At 45.0% G+C, this 19,275-nt stretch overlaps 1 protein-coding gene across 7 annotated transcripts in view; it reads left to right on the top strand.

Annotated features, from left to right (window-relative positions):
• Window positions 1-19,275, top strand: part of LOC137304189 (paired box protein Pax-2-like) — a 181,109-nt gene that overhangs the window by 92,850 nt on the left and 68,984 nt on the right. For 4 of the 7 annotated variants that reach the window (XM_067972715.1, XM_067972718.1, XM_067972719.1 and 1 more), the window contains exon 6: window positions 16,378-16,553. In XM_067972715.1, coding sequence (XP_067828816.1) covers window positions 16,378-16,553 — 176 coding nt within the window. Of the gene's footprint in view, window positions 1-16,356; window positions 16,554-19,275 lie in introns of all 7 variants that reach the window. The other 3 variants (XM_067972714.1, XM_067972716.1, XM_067972717.1) reach the window with 1 other exon arrangement.

Consider the following 19,275-nt stretch of genomic DNA (forward strand, 5'->3'; position numbering starts at 1 on the left):
GGCCATTCGGCCCAACTGGTTTGTGCCGGTGTTTATGCTCCTTAAGAGCCTCCTCCCACCCTATTCATCTAATTCTATCAACATATCCTTCTATTCCTTTCTCCCTCATGTACCTATCTAGCTACCCCTTTAGTGCATAAGAACATAAGAACATAAGAAATTGGAGCAGGAGTAGGCCAATCGGCCCCTCGAGCCTGCTCCGCCATTCAATAAGATCATGGCTGATCTGATCCCAACCACAAATCTAAAGAACACAAGAAGTCGGAGCAGGACCCGGCCACATAGCCCCTGGGCCCTCTCCGCCACCCACAGGGCATTGACCGATCCGAACTCAGCTTCATGTCCAATTTCCTGCCTGCTCCCCATAACCCCTAATTCCCTTTACTTCTAGGAAACTGTCTATTTCTGTTTTAAATTTATCTAATGATGTAGCTTCCACAGCTTCCTGGGGCAGCAAATTCCACAGTCCTACCACCCTCTGAGTGAAGAAGTTTCTCCTCATCTCAGTTTTGAAAGAGCAGCCCCTTATTCTAAGATTATGCCCCCTAGTTCTAGTTTCACCCATCCTTGGGAACATCCTTACTGCATCCACCCGATCAAGACCCTTCACAATCTTATATGTTTCAATAAGATCGCCTCTCATTCTTCTGAACTCCAATGAGTAGAGTCCCAATCTACTCAACCTCTCCTCATATGTCCGCCCCCTCATCCCCGGGATTAACCGAGTGAACCTTCTTTGTACTGCCTCGAGAGCAAGTATGTCTTTTCTTAAGTATGGAGACCAAAACTGTATGCAGTATTCCAGGTGCGGTCTCACCAATACCTTATATAACTGCAGCAATACCTCCTTGTTTTTATATTCTATCCCCCTAGCAATAAAAGCCAACATTCCGTTGGCTTTCTTGATCACCTGCTGCACCTGCATACCAACTTTTTGATTTTCTTGCACTAGGACCCCCAGATCCCTTTGTACTGCAGTACTTTCCAGTCTCTCGCCATTAAGAAAATAACTTGCTCTCTGATTTTTCCTGCCAAAGTGCATAACCTCACATTTTCCAATATTATATTGCATCTGCCAAATCTCCGCCCACTCACCCAGCCTGTCTATATCCCCTTGCAGGTTTTTTATGTCCTCCTCACTCTCTACTTTCCCTCCCATCTTTGTATCATCTGCAAATTTTGATATGTTGCACTCGGTCCCCTCCTCCAAATCGTTAATATAGATTGTAAAGAGTTGGGGACCCAGCACCGACCCCTGTGGAACACCACTGGTTACTGGTTGCCAGTCCGAAAATGAACCATTTATCCCAACTCTCTGCTTCCTGTTTGATAACCAATCCTCCACCCATGCCAGAATATTACCCCCAATCCCGTGATTTTTTATCTACTCTATCTATGCTATTCGCCTCAGCCACTCCATGTGGTAACAAGTTCCACATTCTAACCACTCTCTGGGTAAAGAAGTTTCTCCTGAATTCCTTATTGCATTTATTAGTGACTATCTTATATTTATGGGCACGAGTTTTGGACTCTCCCACAAGCAGAAACATTTTCTCTACATCTACTCTATCAAACCTTTTCTCTATGTTTATCCCTTCTTCACTCACACACTGTGTCTGTCGGTCTCTCTCTGTATCTCTGTGTTTGTCTTTCTCTCTGTGCCAATCCATCTCGCTGCCTGAGTTTCTTCCCTCGACCCCTGTATATGTCCCGTTTATCTCTTCCCTCTATTTGTCTGTATGTTTCTACATGTCCGTCCTACTCTTTTCCTTCCCCCTCCCCCCCGTCTGTCTCTTTCTCACTCTTGCTCCTCCTCTCAGCCTATCTGTCTCTCTGAAGTAAAAATTATTATTTGAATATAGTTTTCTTGTCAGCATTTACCATAAACGAGGTTTCAAAGTTCATGCCTCATTTTGTTCATCAATCATTTGGAAACAAAAACTTATAATTATTGTTATGTGTCATTTAAATTGTGTAGATTATCTTAGAGAATCATACTGTGGTATGCTGGGCATTTTATCCACAGTGCACATGCTCACATTAGTGAGCTGGGAATTATAGGCATTGATGCCTGCTGGGAGTTGCAATTGTTAAGTTTAATCAGCTGACAGATTGATATCTGTGGGGTGAATATTAACTCAAAACCTAGGCTTTTCTAAGAGGCTGAGGCTTATGAGCAAAAACAGTAATAAAAGTATTCAAAGATGCAAAAAGGCAAGTGATTCTGGACGACACAATCTTTTAAGGCTTTATTATGTTGCAAACCTCACTTTCAACATTAGATATCTTAGAAAGCAAGCAAAACACCTTTCCTGTTGAGTTTCAGTTTTTATTTCTTTTACTGATTGCAGTTGCTAATATTTTTGATAGAGAGATATTCAGCTAAAACACAGTGAATTACAATATATACACAGGAGAGAGACTGTCAGGGTAAACACAGTGAATTATAATAAATACAGGAGAGAGACTGTCCGGCAAATATAGTGTATTATAAAAAAACAGGAGAGAGACTGTCAGAGTAAACTCAGTGTATTATAATATATACAGGAGACAGACTGTCAGGCAAACATAGTGTATTATAACATATGGAGAAGAGACTGTCAGGGTAAACACAGTGTATTATAATATATACAGGAGAGAGACTGTCAGTGAAATCACAGTGTATTATAATATATACAGGAGAGAGACTGTCAGTGAAATCACAGTGTATTATAATATATACAGGAGAGAGACTGTCAGTGAAATCACAGTGTATTACAATATATACAGGAGAGAGACTCAGTGAAATCACGGTGTATTATAATATATACAGGAGAGACTGTCAGGGTAAGAACAGTGTAGTATTATATACAGGAGAGAGATTGTCAGTGAAAACACAGTGTATTATAATATATACAGGAGAGAGAGACTGTCAGTGAAACCACAGTGTATTACAATATATGCAGGAGAGAGACTGTCAGGGTAAACACAGTGTAGTATAATATATACAGGAGACAGACTGTCAGGCAAACATAGTGTGTTATAATATATACAGGGGAGACTGTCAGGGTAAACACAGTGTATTAAAATATATACAGGAGAGAGATTGTCAGTGAAACCACAGTGTATTATAATATATACAGGAGAGAGACTGTCAGTGAAATCACAGTGTATTAAAATATATCCAGGAGAGACTGTCAGGGTAAACACAGTGTAGTATAATATGCAGGAGAGAGACTGTCAGTGAAAACACAGTGTATTATAATATATACAGGAGAGAGACTGTCAGTGAAAACACAGGCTATTATAATATATACAGGAGACAGACTGTCAGGCAAACATAGTGTATTATAATATATACAGGAGAGACTGTCAGGATAAACACAGTGTATTATAATATATACAGGAGAGAGACTGTCAGTGAAAACACAGTGTATTATAATATATACAGGAGAGAGACTGTCAGTGAAATCACAGTGTATTATAATATATACAGGAGAGAATCTGTCACTGAAATCACAGTGTATTATAATATATACAGGAGAGAGACTGTTACTGAAATCACAGTGTATTATAATATATACAGGAGAGAGACTGTCAGGTAAACACAGTATATTATAATATATATACAGGAGAGACTGTGAGGTAAACACAATGTATTATAAAGATCCCTAACTTCCACCTCCATAACATTGCTCGTCTCGACTCCTACCTCAGCCCATCTGCTACCGAAACCCTCATCCATGACTTTATCTCTTCCAAACCCGACTATTTCGATGCACTCCTGGCCCCTCTCCAATCCTCCACACTCCACAAACTTCAGCTCATCCAAAACTCGGCTGGCCCTATCCTATCCTGCACCAACTCCTGCTCACCCTTCAGCTGCCTAAGCCCCTCTGCCACTCTACCTCTCTCTCTCCTCCTTTGTTTAAAACCCACCTCTTTGACCTAAGGTTTTGACCACCCTATCACATTCTTTGGCTCGGCATCCGTTTATTTCAGATTACACTACTGTGGAGTGCCTTGAGACCTTTTTATACGTTAAAGGTGCTGTAGTCATGGAAGTTGTTGCTCTTGTATTATATTTACAGGAGGGAGAGTACTAAAATATTGGAAAGAAAATCCCGTGTGATCTGGTGATGATTGCCATGACTTTCCCAATTTATCCCCCCAGTGGAAGATAGTTTGCTCCGGGATTGGGAATTTATATGATGTACCCTGTAACACCCTCAGGATATGACACAGGAAGTGGTTTTAGTGTACCATTGAAGCGTATTGCTATAAGTACAATTTTTCCTGTCGTGTACGGGCTCCAGTGGATATATAAGTCTGGTGACAACACTGCACAAGCTGTTCTGGAGCTAGTTTACAAGCGCAGGAATTATCTCCAGTCTGATAACTGGAGATTTATTACATGAAAAGAATGCGTACTTATGGTGATGGCAGTAAATGGATCCTGGCCAGTGGCGACTCTCACCAGTGAAGAGACTTTTTAATATTTGAAAGCTGTTTCCCTCCGTTTGTCCGATCAATGAGTAGATAAACACTCAAAGCCTTCAAGCAACACAATAGGCCAGTCTCCTGTGAGGAGGTCAAGACATCTCAGGTGTCAAACCTGTAGCGATGTGACTTGCCTCAGGAGTCGATTGTTTGATCTAATATCGGAACGTTAGTACTGACTGATGTCAAACTGTACAGAGTCAAGTGTGACAGCAATCAATATAAACACTGCCTGAGATCATTCAATACAGTTCAGTCACATCATCATCATCTCACCGCCGTCAGGCCTAGTGTGGGATCAGCAACCCTGACCACTTAGTACACCGCTGGGTTCAGTCTGGCTCCACAGTAATACACTTATCTGGAGTGGGCACTCAGTGGAAAGCAGATACACAGCAATCTATTTGGACAACTGTTTTATTATTAAGCCAGGATATATTCATAGGATCATAGAATTATAGAAAATTTACGGCACAGAAGGAGGCCATTTGGCCCATCGTGTCTGTGCCGGCCGATAAAGAGCTATCCAGCTTAATCCCATTTTCCAGCACTTGCTCCGTAGCCCTGTAGGTTACGGCACTTCAAGTGCACATCCAAGTACTTTTTAAATTAGTTGAGAGTTTCTGTCTCTACCACCCTTTCAGGCAGTGAGTTCCAAACCCCCACCACATTTCTCCTCAGCTCTCATCTAATCCTTCTACCAATTACTTTAAATCTCAGCCCCCTGGTCACTGACCCCTCTGCTAAGGGAAATAGGTCCTCCCTATCCACTCTATCTAGTCCCACATAATTTTATACACCTCAATTAAATCTCCTCTCAGCCTCCTTTGTTCCAATCTTTTCTCACAGCTAAAATTCTCCAGAATCATAGAATCACAGAGACTTATAGAATAGAAGGAGGCCATTCGGCCCATTGTGCCCGTGCCGGCTCTTTGGCAGAGCTATCCAATTAGTCCCACTCCTCTGCTCTTTTATTGTAGAACATTTATAGAGAGATGAGCCTAAGAATTAGTGTTTGTCATATTTGCACACAGATTCTTTTTTTTATTCGTTTATGGGATGTGGGCATCGCTGGCAAGACCAGCATTTATTGCCCATCCCTAATTGCCCTTGAGAAGGTGGTGGTGAGCCGCCTTCTTGAACCACTGCAGTCCGTGTGGTGAAGGTTCTCCCACAGTGCTGTTAGGAAGGGAGTTCCAGGATTTTGACCCAGCGACGATGAAGGAACGGCGATATATTTCCAAGTCGGGATGGTGTGTGACTTGGAGGGGAACGTGCAGGTGGTGGTGTTCTTATGTGCCTGCTGCCCTTGTCCCTCTAGGTGGTAGAGGTCGCGGGTTTGGGAGGTGCTGTTGAAGAAGCCTTGGCGAGTTGCTGCAGTGCATCTTGTGGATGGTACACACTGCAGCCACAGTGCGCCGGTGCTGTGCGCAAATTAACTGCCACGTATCCTACACTTCAAAAGTACTTCATTGGCTGTATCAGACAGAAATTAGGACAAGTGACCAGAAGTTTGGTCACAGAGGTAGGTTTTAAGAGCATCTTAAAGGAGTAGAGAGATCGATGAGATAAATAGACAGAACGATAGCTACAATAGATAGACAGATATAGATAGATGATGGATAAAGTCTGATTTCCATCTCATTTTTGATGTTGTCTCTGTCTTTCAGTCCTCTTCAATACTGATGCAGCAACATGATGTAAGGGATGAGCCTCTGATGCCTCAGGAATGCAGGCGCCACCCTGTGTAAAGGCCTTTTGCTCAAAATGGGCCAGGCATCGGCAGTGATGCTCGCGGCACCTGCCTGATGGGCTATGGGACGGCCCCAACCATTTTCAGCTTCGGGCCTCATTAGAATACAATTGGTGAGCTGCCCAGCTCTCATCGAGCGCTATTGGGCAGCTCCTCGATCGTCAATGGGGTGGGGGGGCAATGAAAATCCGACGGCTCCATGAGTGAGCCAAGGCAGAAGTTGGCAGTAGAAGGGGAGGGGTCTCCAGTAGGAGTGGGGCCTACCCCAGCGGCTGTCAGCAGGCCTCAGTGTTTGCGGGGCTAGAAGGAGCATTCCAACTCCTCCTGGCCCCACAGAAATTCCCCCAAAGAAATGTTCCAGGCTGTTTTTGGAGTGGCCCCTTTAAGGACCGCTGGTTAGACTGCTCGCTGCCCGGTCCAAATGGACAGATGGCGTGAGGCATGGCACACACTCCACCTGTTGGTACATGGAAATTGCTAATGGGGTTCGACAGCTGACGTAGGATCCCGATTGGCATATACAGGCCTGCCTGTTACGGGCAGGAATACAATGATGCATTTTGGAAGGAAAAATCAGGAGAGGCAATATAATGGTACAATTTTAAAGTGGGCACAGGAAAAGAGAGACCTGAGGGTTCACATACTTTGAAGATTGAGAAGGCTTTTAAAAAAGCATATGGGATCCATGGCTTTATAAATAGAGGCCTGGAGCACAAAAGCAAGGAAGTTATGCTAAACCTTTATAAATCACTGGTCAGGCTTCAGCTGGAGTGTGGTGTCCAATTCTGGGCATCATATTTCAGTAAAGATGTCAAGGCCTTAGAGAGGGTGCAGAGGAGATTTACTAGAATGGTACCAGGGATGAGGGACTTCAGTTATGTGGAGAGACTGGAGAAGCTGGGAGTTCAAGCAGGAGCTGCTGTTTCCCTATCATATTGAACTGCCTTGTAAATAAAATTTGTTTGCCAATGGCTCCTGTGTGCCATACAGATCGGAAAGGTCCAGCCTCCATTCCCTGCCTGTGCAGCAGTCGGACTATTAGAATCCGCACTCCAGCGGCCCAGGTTGGAGAGGGGAAAGCAGCTGGCCACGGGGGTCCCTCTGTTGCTGGGGCTCCTGTCGGGAAAATGCAGGCGTGCAGACCTCAGGTGACCGCATTATCACGCTTGGCTGCGATGCCCCCTGCGGTCGAATGGCCACTGGCTCAAAGTGATGGAAAGGTGCCGGCAACCGGTGAGCGGTATCCTTGGAAGTGTCAGAGAAGCGAGGAAATTGGACGAAGATAAAGAAATAGGAAATAAAGTGAGTCATGAGCTGCACACTGAAGGGCTTGACAGGAATTTTATTTCAGTGCTGAGGGGAAGCAGGATCACGTGTGACGTGGACACGGGAGCACCTAGACCTGTCGGACAATAGTACAGCTTTCTCTGTTCACTCTTAGCACCTCGTGTCAATCAGCCCAGGATATGTATCTCAGGTTACCTGTTAAGTCCTCTTCGAATGCATTTCTGGAACAAATTCTCCACAGTTCGATTCTTGTTTAGTTTAGTATTTTTCGATTTCTTACTTACATAGTGCAGGCAAGAGAAGAGATTGAGCGCCAGGACTGGCTGCTGCAGACACTGCTCCCCTTTCTGTTCAACAGTCTTAACAGCGCCAAGTGCATCAACAACAACAATTTGCATTTATATAGCGCCTTTAACGTAGTAAAACGTCCCTGGAGTGCAGGAGTAGTTGGAAATCAGATCTGGACCATGTCAACACCTGGTATAAATAGACACTACAGCAGGACTGAGCAGACATCTGTTATAAACAGCCAGCCATACAGGGTGCAGGATTGAGAGAGTACCTCCCACAAACAGCCAGCCATACAGGGTGCAGGATTGAGTAGGCACCTGCTATAAACAGACCCAGCCTCAGAGCTGAATGAACAGGAGTCCTCCTAACTGATTTCTCCCAGTGCAAGACATATCATTATCCAGCACCGTGCTCTCCATGGCACCAGTAACATCTAGTTCGATCGTAACTTGTGTCTTGCTCATTTAGAATATAAGAAGGACTTGCATTTATATAGCACCTTTCATCACCTCAGGATGTCCCAAAGCACTTTACGATCAATGACTTACTGTTTTAATGTTGGAAACGCAGCAGTCAATTTCAGCACAGCAAGATCCCACAAACACCAATAATACTGACCAAATAATCTGCTTTTAGTAATAAACATTAGGCAGGACAACCAGAGAACTCCCCTGCTCTTCTTCGCATAGTACCCTGGGATCTTTTACATCCACCCGAGAGAGCAGACGGGGCCTCGGTTTAACGTCTCATCCGATAGACGGCACATCTGTCAGTGCAGCACTCCCTCAGTACTGCACTGGAGTGTCAGCCTGGATTAAGTGCTCAAGCCTCAGGAGGGGGACTTGAACCCACAACCTTCTGACTCCGATATTGCTTCCACTAAGCCAAGGCTGACACTGGCTCTCATTCGGCCTGTAAAGGGATCGGTGATATTGGTGCAGCTATCGTCGGGTTGGGAGAGGGGGAACAGAGAGGACGTCGTGTTATTCCGTCCTGTTTAAACTCACCAGGATTCTGATACAGAGCGACTGAGAGAGAAAATACCCATGCTGGTGAAGAGCAGTGCAGCCCCTTTTCTGAAGGAATTAGTAACCGAGAGCTGGTAAAGCATCAGGTGAAGGACTTTCAGTCCCTCTAGGTCTGTATAAACTGCACTGCGACATTCAGTAATCCCTTGGCACTGTGGAGCTGACCCTGTGGCTTAATTCAAAAATCTTTTTCAGCGCTATGTCGTACAGGGCAGGAAGGCCGCGTATTCGACTGCTGGTCTGTCCGCGGATCTCAGTTGGGGCTCGGGTTGGAATGATAAATTAACCCCCTGTCCTCCCCAAGTAAGGGTTCCGGCTTCTGATTGGTATCTACTGACCCCTGCTGGATAGTGCCTGTGTGTGGGGGTCAGGTGAGAACAGGATGTGGGTACAGCTGCCAGGCTCGCACATGAAGATTGGGACTTCGGGCGCAAGGTACCAGAGAGCAGATGTCAAGCCCTTTCTTGAAAAGACGGTGTCCTTTTCAAATTCGTTTTTAGTTGAAAAGGCCTGAGGAGAGAGGTAAATAGTCAGTAACAGTAAAGAAAGAACTTGCATTTATATAGCACCTTTCACTAACCTCAGGACATCCCAAAGCGTTTTACTTTTAAATTGTAGTCACTGTTGTAATGTAGGAAACCCGGTAGTAAATTTGTGCACAGCAAGGTCCCACAAACAGCAATGTGACAATGACCAGATCATTTGTTTTAGTGATGTTGGTTGAGGGATAAATATTCTCCAGGGCACCGGGAGAACTCCCCTGCTCTTCTTCAAATAGTACCATGGGATCTTTTAGGTCCATCAGAGAGGGTAGACGGGCCCTCGTTTTAAAGTCTCATCCAAAAGACAACAGTCCAGCCCTCCCTCGGTACGGACACATGAGGAAGATTATCTCTCCTGTGAGGCTGAGAGCAATCCCGCTCCTGTGCCTCACTGGTGGAGATTTTAATTGCAACTCACTGCTGTCCATGACACCACCGATTTGAGGGGGGGGGCTGGTGCTGAGCTGTTCGATGCAGGTACACACGGCACCTTAGGCCAGGAAATGTGGCAGCCTTAGGGTTAGGACCGTACAATCCGTGCAATTGCACGGGGCCGAGCCACAGGGGCCTCGAGCCAGTCAGGGCTCCAGAGCTATTTAGAGGCCTAGAGCTATTTAGGGGCCCAGAGCCATTCAGAGGCCTCAAGCGGATCCAGTGAATGGACACCTACATATTGGTGACAGATGATCCCCGATCATTTACTGATTGCAAGCACATCTTCTCACGTTCGTACGTGGGCGGGTTTGACAGCAGATGAAGTCGGTAGTGTTTAGTATCATCGTAAAATGTAGGGGCCCCACACCCAACCTTTGCAGGGGGGGGCCCCCGCAAGTCAAACACCACCCCTGGGTGTGGGGCCTGTACGATAAGGCCTGGTCACACCACAATTACCAGTGACGGGCAGGGTCGCCAACCCTGGAGGTTTCATCACTTGACCGCCCACCTCAACCCGCCCCCACGCTCCTGCCATTGGCCGCCCGACACATCCATCAACACGGTGCCCCGCCTTCCTACACCCATTGGTAAGCGAACAGACTCTCGGTTATCCGATTGGATGATTCTTGACTGTCAGTCAAACAGCGTCTGTTTCCCATCTCCAATATTTTTATATCACTAGTAAACGGAAGCGTTCAAAGAAAATGAAAACAACACACAATTTTTTAAAATGCCCTTATGATCTTTTTCTCCTGGGTGTTGCTCGCGGCAGCATCCTGGAGATCAATCTTTAATTCCTGGCGACTCCAGGACAATCCTCGGGTCAGGGGCCGTGGGAGGGGGTCACCTGATAATTTTGATATTCAAAAAACCACAAAGAGAATGGCTGACACTCGATTGCTGCACTACCTAAACAAAATACACTTGGACCAACGAGTTAATTTTACATGTGGGTGCAGGATTTAAAATAAATTACTACCCCACCCCCATCTGGATTCACACTGGGCAAAAAAAAAAAGGTGTCAGTCGTACACAATACCAGTGTCAAAAAGTCGCTCTAACTGCTGGTTGATCGGGTTCATGGGTTTATTATTTTTTTTTACGGAAAGCCTGTGGAGCTGGAATGAATGACAAATGCCTTGTATTGATCGCCCTGTGTAGTCGGCCCGGGCTGATAGAGAGTAATTAATGACTCTATTTGTTTCTGTACCGAGGAGAACAATTGAGTTTGATACAGCAACAACTGGTGCCAGTGTGAAAGGCCCCTAGGGAGCCGTCCAGGAAAAGCCTGTACTGAGACGGCAACACAGATCCATGGCCATATCCCTGAGATGCTATCTATATTGTAACAGATACGATTTGACACGGAAAAGAAAGTACTAATGTGTTAGTTGAGGCCAACAGAGATTGTTTAATAGATAGAGAGAGAGCAATGATATAGTCAAGAGGCTATTCCTCAGTAACTGGTACCCAACACCTCCAGTTTCCTCCTCGTAGATAGCCTCAGGGGCACTGTTTAAAAAGGTTGATGTAAACAATTTAAATAATTTATTTCCCCATTGACTCTTTGACAGCTTACACTTAATAATTATACTTCCACTGTGTACGATTGTAGAATAAAGTCCATGGAAATGGAATATCGCACCTGTATTTCACACTGCAACTGATCTGAGTTCACTCATCCCTCCAAACGATGTGTTGAAGGGATCGTCAGCTGGGTTCTCATTCCTGCCCCTCCGGATTCCCCCTCCTCTCCTGAAGGCTTGGACCGTTGCTGGATTTTACCTGCTCTTGTATCCCCTCCAATTGCTCCACGTGTGATCTGAGACACCGAGGCCCCGAAAATCCTAGGGTGGGGGGTCTCACTCCACCAGAGCCATTGCGGCAGAATGGAATCCCTCCACTCCCTGGCTGGGGACACCGTCCCGACTGCCGGGGACGGCGTACTTTACAAGGCCGGGGTGGGCTGCTGACACCTGAAGGTCTCCATTCTGGCCTTGTACGGTGGAGCTGCCCACAGCCGCTCGGTCTGAGGTGCCCCCAGGCCCTTCTCCGCGGACCAAACATAAAACCTACCCTAAAACAAAAGCAAAATACTGAGGATGCTGGAAATCTGGAATAAAACCAGAAAATGCTGATAAAACTCACCTTTTTTGAAATTCACGGCTCCAAAAGGAGTCATTCTGTCTCCAGAATATATAATTGATCCCTTTCTGCTGTTATTACTGCTACTAATACTGCTACTAATAATAATACTAATAATACTAATACTACTACTACTAATAATAATACAAATAATACTACTACTACTAATAATACTAATAATACTACTACTAATACTGCTACTAATAATATAATAATATTAATACTACAACTACTAATAATATTACTAATACTGCTGCTACTAATAATAATACTACTACTACTACTACAACTTGCATTTATATAGTGACTTTAACGTAGAAAAATGTCCCAAGACGCTTAAAATAAAGGCAAGGTTTGGGGCCTTTCAGAAGGCCTCAGAGGGACTCAGGCTGCTTCTCAGCTTTCAGCTGGCTGATAACAAGTATCTAATCCTGCAGTGCATGACACTAGTTACCCTTTTATTAGGTTTCAGCACGTGACTCACTCCCGGGTATCTGTTATTCTACATATAAACCACCCGACCCCCTCGATTGGATTCCAGCCAGTAACTCGGCCCACACCCCAGGAACCCCTCGATTAGATCCCAGTCTGTAACTCGCCTCATACTGCAGAAACCCCTCGATTAGATCCCAGTCTGTAACTCGGCCCATACTGCAGAAACCCCTCGATTAGATCCCCGTCTGTAACTCGCTCCATACTGCAGAAACCCCTCGATTAGATCCCAGTCTGTAACTCGCTCCATACTGCAGAAACCCCTCGATTAGATCCCAGTCTGTAACTCGCCTCATACTGCAGAAACCCCTCGATTAGATCCCCGTCTGTAACTCGCTCCATACTGCAGAAACCCCTCGATTAGATCCCAGTCTGTAACTCGCTCCATACTGCAGAAACCCCTCGATTAGATCCCAGTCTGTAACTCGCCTCATACTGCAGAAACCCCTCGATTAGATCCCAGTCTGTAACTCGCTCCATACTGCAGAAACCCCTCGATTAGATCCCAGTCTGTAACTCGCTCCATACTGCAGAAACCCCTCGATTAGATCCCAGTCTGTAACTCGCCTCATACTGCAGAAACCCCTCGATTAGATCCCAGTCTGTAACTCGCTCCATACTGCAGAAACCCCTCGATCAGATCCCAGTCTGTAACTCACTCCATACTGCTGAAACCCCTCGATTAGATCCCCGTCTGTAACTCGCTCCATACTGCAGAAACCCCTCGATTAGATCCCAGTCTGTAACTCGGCCCTCCACCCCAGGAACCCCTCGATTTGATTAGAATGTAAAATACCATCAATCTTTATTTATCTCGCAGCTAACTTTCTTGATGACAATTCTCTTATAATCCCGGCCATAACGAGAGTGTTTGTGTGGGACACTCATTGTGTGGGGTTTCTGATTCTTTACCCCACACAGACAAACAAAAGAAGCAAGAGCCAGGTTCAATAAAAATGTAGTCGCTTGGTATAAGGTGATGATATTTTCTTTCCCCGAGTTGGTTTAAGCTCATCTCCTGGCCTAGCCAAGGAAAGGTCAAGCCTTGAAATGGAACGGCAATAACACCCTGAAATAGTACTATCAGTGAAACATGATTGATCAATTGAATTCCATAGCTGTGAAAAAATGCGGGATTAAGTAGAGTATTATACGCACAATGAGTTGAAGCATGATGTTCATTTCAAGTTCATTTCTGGAGCCTTTGCCACGAGATCAGGCAATCAATAGGGCCTTGCATATCATATATCACCCAGCGCTGGAAAGAGAACATAATCTGCAGCAAATTTAGAATGACAGATTTGTTGGTATCAGAAGCCCCAGACTAAACTGAGAGTGCCACAGCCAGCACTGAGAGAGATGGCTGACAGTTGGAAGAGATTTATGTGATAGAGGGAAGGAAAGACATCATGCATTAGAATCAGGTGCAATGGGGGGTGGGGGATTCAGATGAACGGAGCAAAATTAAACGCAGCCCTGCATCTGCGTCTCAGGCACAGCACTCGATCTTGGCAAAGAACAATTTAAAATTGAGAATTAAAATATAAAGAGTTTTGACTATAAAATGGACCTTCCCTATTCATATAATAGGCAATGTTACATTAAGCTCCTGTGCAATATATAATGGATTTACGCAGGGCTTTACACATTCATCAAGAGTGCAGGGCAAATTCAACAAGGATGAGTTTCCGGAGCCCAGCTTCGCTAGAAGGGAGTGTTAGTCGGAGAGTCGGGGCCTTCATGTTGTGGCCATATTCCCGACTTGCGCTCCCGCCCAGCGAGACTGCAGTCCTAGAGTGCAGCCTTGCTGCCTTTGCCCCTGTGTTCTCTGTGGAGTAGGGGGGTATATTGCTCACGGTGTTAGTGGTATTGCTTGGTACCTGGAGCTGTAATCTGAGCTCAGAACAGCACTCGCACTTTCAGCCCTGGTCTCCATTTTATTAAAAGGCTATAGAAGCATTGGAGAAAGTGCAAAAAAGATTTAAAAGGGCCGGGAGGTTAAAATTATCAGGAAAGACTGAACAGGCTGGGGCTCTTTTCTCTTTTTGTTTTCTAGAAAAGGGAACACTGATCGAGGTCTTTAAAATTATGGAAGGGTTCGATAGTGTAAAGAAGATGTTCCTACTTGTGAGGGAGACCAAATCTAGGGGCCATAAATAGAAAATAGTCACTAATAAATCCATTCGGGAATTCAGAAGAAACTTTTTACCCAGACAGTGGTTAGAATGTGGAACTCGCTGCCACATGGAGTAGTTGAGGTGAATAGAATAGATGCATTTATGGGGAAGCTAGATAAGTACATGAGGGAGAAAGGAATAGAGGGTTATACTGATAGGGTTAGATGATGAGGGGTGGGAGGAGGTCGTGTGGAGCATAAACACTGGAATGGACCAGTTGGGCCGAATGGCCTGTTTCTGTGCTATACATTCTATGTAATTCTATGCAGTAGATGGTGGGTTCACCCACATTCCAGGACTTGTACACGTTTGGGTAAATTATCAAAAGCCCCCATGGCGCGAAACCATGAAGCAAGCATCAGGACTGTCTTCACTGGGGCAACTGAACTGACAATCACACTCATCTTTCACACTTCTGGCGCTTTCCAGGCGCCTACTGAGGGATATAGTGAGAGTGAGTCCATATACTGTTCATCGCAGCACTGGTGGGAGAGTCACTGAAACCTTCTCCTGAGATCCAAAGCACTGGGATCCAATTTAGTGAGGATTAGCAACAGCGACAGAGAGAGACATGCTCAATTTTCTGGCTTCCCCAGAAAGCAAGTTGCAAGGCATAGACTGTCTGAGCGCTGATACACCAGGCAGTGCTGTTCCACAATAGAATGGAGGGTATCCCAGCAGCAGTTAATACCTCAGGAATACTGCCAGACAAGGTCCAGCAGTGCCTCCGTCTGCTGAGAGCAGGCATAGTTGTGTGTCACAGCTGTTTCTTTTCAGTCAGCTAGCTCAGTGCAATTGAGGTCAAGGAAGTTTGAGGAGCAGTAGGCCTAGGTTGTAGGGCTACCAGCGTGGGACACTCAATAAGGGATTTTTCAGCCCATAAAGCCTTTGGGCCAACTAGGCTGTAGCTGCCCCTCCCAGAGCCGCAGGGTATCAATCTGTGACTCCACAACCGCCCCTCAAATCCAAAGGGCCTATCCCCAGGATTTGGGATTATATCAGGATCAGACTCAAGTGCGATGCTGCCTAGAGTTGAACAGCCAACTGATAAGGATCTAACCTGGGATCACTGCAAGAATTGGCAGATGCCTTCCTTTATTTTTTGAAGGGACTTGCTCTTTCAGGATTATGGTTTCATGACCTAAAGACCAATCCTCTTCCTTACTGTCGTCACCTGGTGGGAAACTCACTGGGGTAGCAATTTGTCACGGTAGCATCGGATCGGCAAAGGAACTGAATCTCAGGCTGGGCGGATAACAGGCGGCCGATGCGATTACGTCTAAATTGAATTTCTATCCCATTGTGGCTTCCCGCTCAGGCAGTGGAGTTAAAATGGCAGTCAGGTCCCGATGATGTCATCCGCACCCAACATGCATATGTAACATAGGACCCCACAGGCTTTGGACGGGAGTCCTTGCCGGTTGAACAAGTTAAAATCGGTGGCTCCAGACTGGGTAAGTAACCTGGGTAAATTTAACTGCCTACCTGCCCGGTTTCCATTGGATATGATTAAAATCGCCCCCCCCCACCACAATCTCTAACCTTACTCAAGGCTTGTGAACTTTTATGAATTCAGCACATTTCTCAATTGAACAAAAGTCCTTCAAGAGCAGTATTAATTTTCACTTTACTGACCTCTCCAGCCCCATGTGGGTAAGCAGAGATTTTATTTAAAAAGTAAAGAAAGTACTCTTTATAATTTAGACAAAAAAAAACATAAAATGCAGTTTGTGTCCTCTTCCTCTTAGATACCCAGGATAATTCCGGGCCGAACGGTGAATCTCAGGGAACTGCGGACAGCGTACGGAAACAGCTGCGGAGTGAAGCCTTTGCCCAGCAGCAGTTGGAGGCCCTGGAACGTGTCTTCGAGCGTCAGCATTATTCAGACGTCTTCAACTCTGGAGAACACATCAAATCAGAACAGGTGAGTCTGCTTTCGACCCTGAAGAAATCTGGATGGGGGTTGGGGGCAAGGTTCACGCACAAGAAATCATTTGACATTTTAAGTGGCTCAGTGGGTCGCACATAATCTCGGCCGACACTCCCAGTGCAGTACTGGGGAATGGCCTGCACTGTGGGAGGTGCCTGCACTGTTGGAGGTGCCGTCTTTCGGATGAGACATTAAACCGAGGTCCCATCTGCTCTCTCAGGTGGATGTAAATGAGCCCATGGCTACTATTTTGAAGAAGAACAGGGGAGTTCTTCCCTGGTGTCCAGGCCAACATCACTAAAAATCAGATTATCTGGTCATTATCACGTTGCTGTTTGTGGGACCTTGCTGCGAGCAAATTGGCTGCTGCGTTTCCTACATTACAACAGTGATTACACTTCAAAAGTATTTAATTGGCTGTGAAACGCTTTGCGATGTCCTGAGGTTTGAAAGGCAAGTCTTTTTTTCTTAATTGAGCCGTTTGATATGTTACAGCATGCTCTCCTATATATAAAGACCTCAACGAGTTACTGTGTAGTACACATTCCTTTGTCTGTGTCCTTTATATAAATCATCTGAGTCCCTCAGTGTGCTACTTTCGTGTCCACACACCCAGGCGTGTGATATCCTGTACATACACCATCTGAATCCTTTGTTGTGAACACATTTGCAGCATCTGTTGTTCTGTGTATATGCCATTTTAGTGAAGGATACTGTAGCCGAGTGATTGTGTTGCAGGATTAGCAACTCAGAGATTGTGAGCTCATAATCCAACCATCGTAAATGATGTAACTGAATTCAATGAACCTGATAATCTGTGGGCTGGCACAAGGAAGTGATCATGAAAGCGGCTGGATTTTTGCTGTAAAAACCCAAATGGGTCACGAATGTCCAACCCAGTCTGGCCCACACATGACTTCAGTTCCACACTGCGTGATTGACTCTTAATGGCCTCAGGGCAACTAGGGATGGACAGTAATGACTACCTTGGCAGTGTTGTCCACATCCCAAGAAAAATACAAAAACCTCAATTTGCACCTGCTAACTATCTGTTAGCCTGTGTATCAACCATCTGAACCCCTCGATGCATCACTGCTGTCATGGGAATGCCTCGATTTTAAAATTCTCATCCTTGTTTTCAAATGGCTCCATGGCCTCGCCCCCTTCCCCTATCTCTGTAACCTCCTCCAGCCCTGCAACCCTCCGAGATCTCTGCACTCCTCCAATTCTTGCCTCTTGCGCATCCCCCGATTTTAATCGCTCCACCATTGGTGGCCGTGCTTTCAGCTGCCTCAGCACTGACCTCTGGAATTTCCTCTCTAAGCCTGTCCACCTCTCTACCTCTCTCTCCTCCTTTAAGACACTCTTTGACCATGCTTTTGGTCACCTGTCCTAATATCTCCTTATGTGGCTCGGTGTCAAATTTTGTTTAACAGCGCTCCTGTGAAGCACCTTGGGACGTTTTACTATGTTAAAGGTGCTATATGAATGCAAGTTGTTACACACTCCTAGCTATCTGTCATCCTGTATATAAACCATCTCATCCTCTTAATGTGCCATGGCTGTGTACATGCTACTAGCTGTCTGGCATCCTTTCTTCAAGGCATCTGAACCCCTCGATGCATTAGTGCTGTGTACACACATCTTGCTGTCTGCTATTACATATTCAGCTCGTACCTCACTAGACCAAACAGGAAAACAGGAACCCACCCAGGGTTTAACCTCCTCAGGTGACACACTCATCAGCGCATTGATGTAAAATGCCTTTGTGGCCTGTTTTGAAACAGTTGTTAAACCGTTTATATAAATAGGTTAGCAACTGAGTTAAATAGCACCCCATGGAGAGTTTAACCAGATAATGCAACCTGTCCTCACAGTGTAACCCTTTAACCTCTGGTATCATTCTGGTGAATCTGCACTGTACCCCCAATAAGAAACTGGAATTAATGAATAGTGGCATTTCTAATACAAGACCTCAATATAAAAAAATTGCAATAAGAATTTACAGTCAAAGGGTTTAAAGTGAAAGAGTTTATAATAAGAGGGTTTTCAGTGAGACAATTTATAGTTGGGGCGTTTACAATGGTCGAGTTTATAGGGAAAGAATTTACAGTGAGAGTTTATTCTCAAAGAGTTTACAGTGAGAGTTTACAAGGATAGAGTTGTAGTGAGAGAGTTTATACTGAGATAATTTGTACCAATACAATTTATAGCGAGAGAGATTACAGTAAGAAAGTTTACACTGAGAGTTCAAAGCAAGTGTGTATACTGAAAGAGATAACAGTGAGCAAATTTATTGTGATACATTTTATGTGAGTTTATAGTGAGAGAGTTTATAGTGAAACAGTTTATGGTGAGAAAGTTTATGTTGAGAGTTTCGAGTGCAAAAGTTTAGAGTGCGAGACTTTATAGTGAGAGAGTTTATAATGAGAGTGTTTACAGCGTTGGAGTTTATAGTGAGAAAGTTTACAGCCAGAGAGATCCTACAGTGACTACACTTCAAAAGTACTTAATTGGCTTTAAAGCGCTTTCTCGTTGTAAACTCACTATAAAATTTATAGTGAGAGAGTTTATAATGAGAGTGTTTACAGCGATAGAGTTTATAGTGAGAAAGTTTACAGTGAGAGAATTTACAGCCAGAGAGATCCAACAGTAACTACACTTCAAAGGTACTTAATTGGCTTTAAAGCGCTTTGGGACATCCTGAGGTTGTGAA

Source organism: Heptranchias perlo, chromosome 36 (assembly GCF_035084215.1).
Source record: "Heptranchias perlo isolate sHepPer1 chromosome 36, sHepPer1.hap1, whole genome shotgun sequence".
In the NCBI taxonomy this organism is placed as follows: domain Eukaryota; kingdom Metazoa; phylum Chordata; class Chondrichthyes; order Hexanchiformes; family Hexanchidae; genus Heptranchias; species Heptranchias perlo.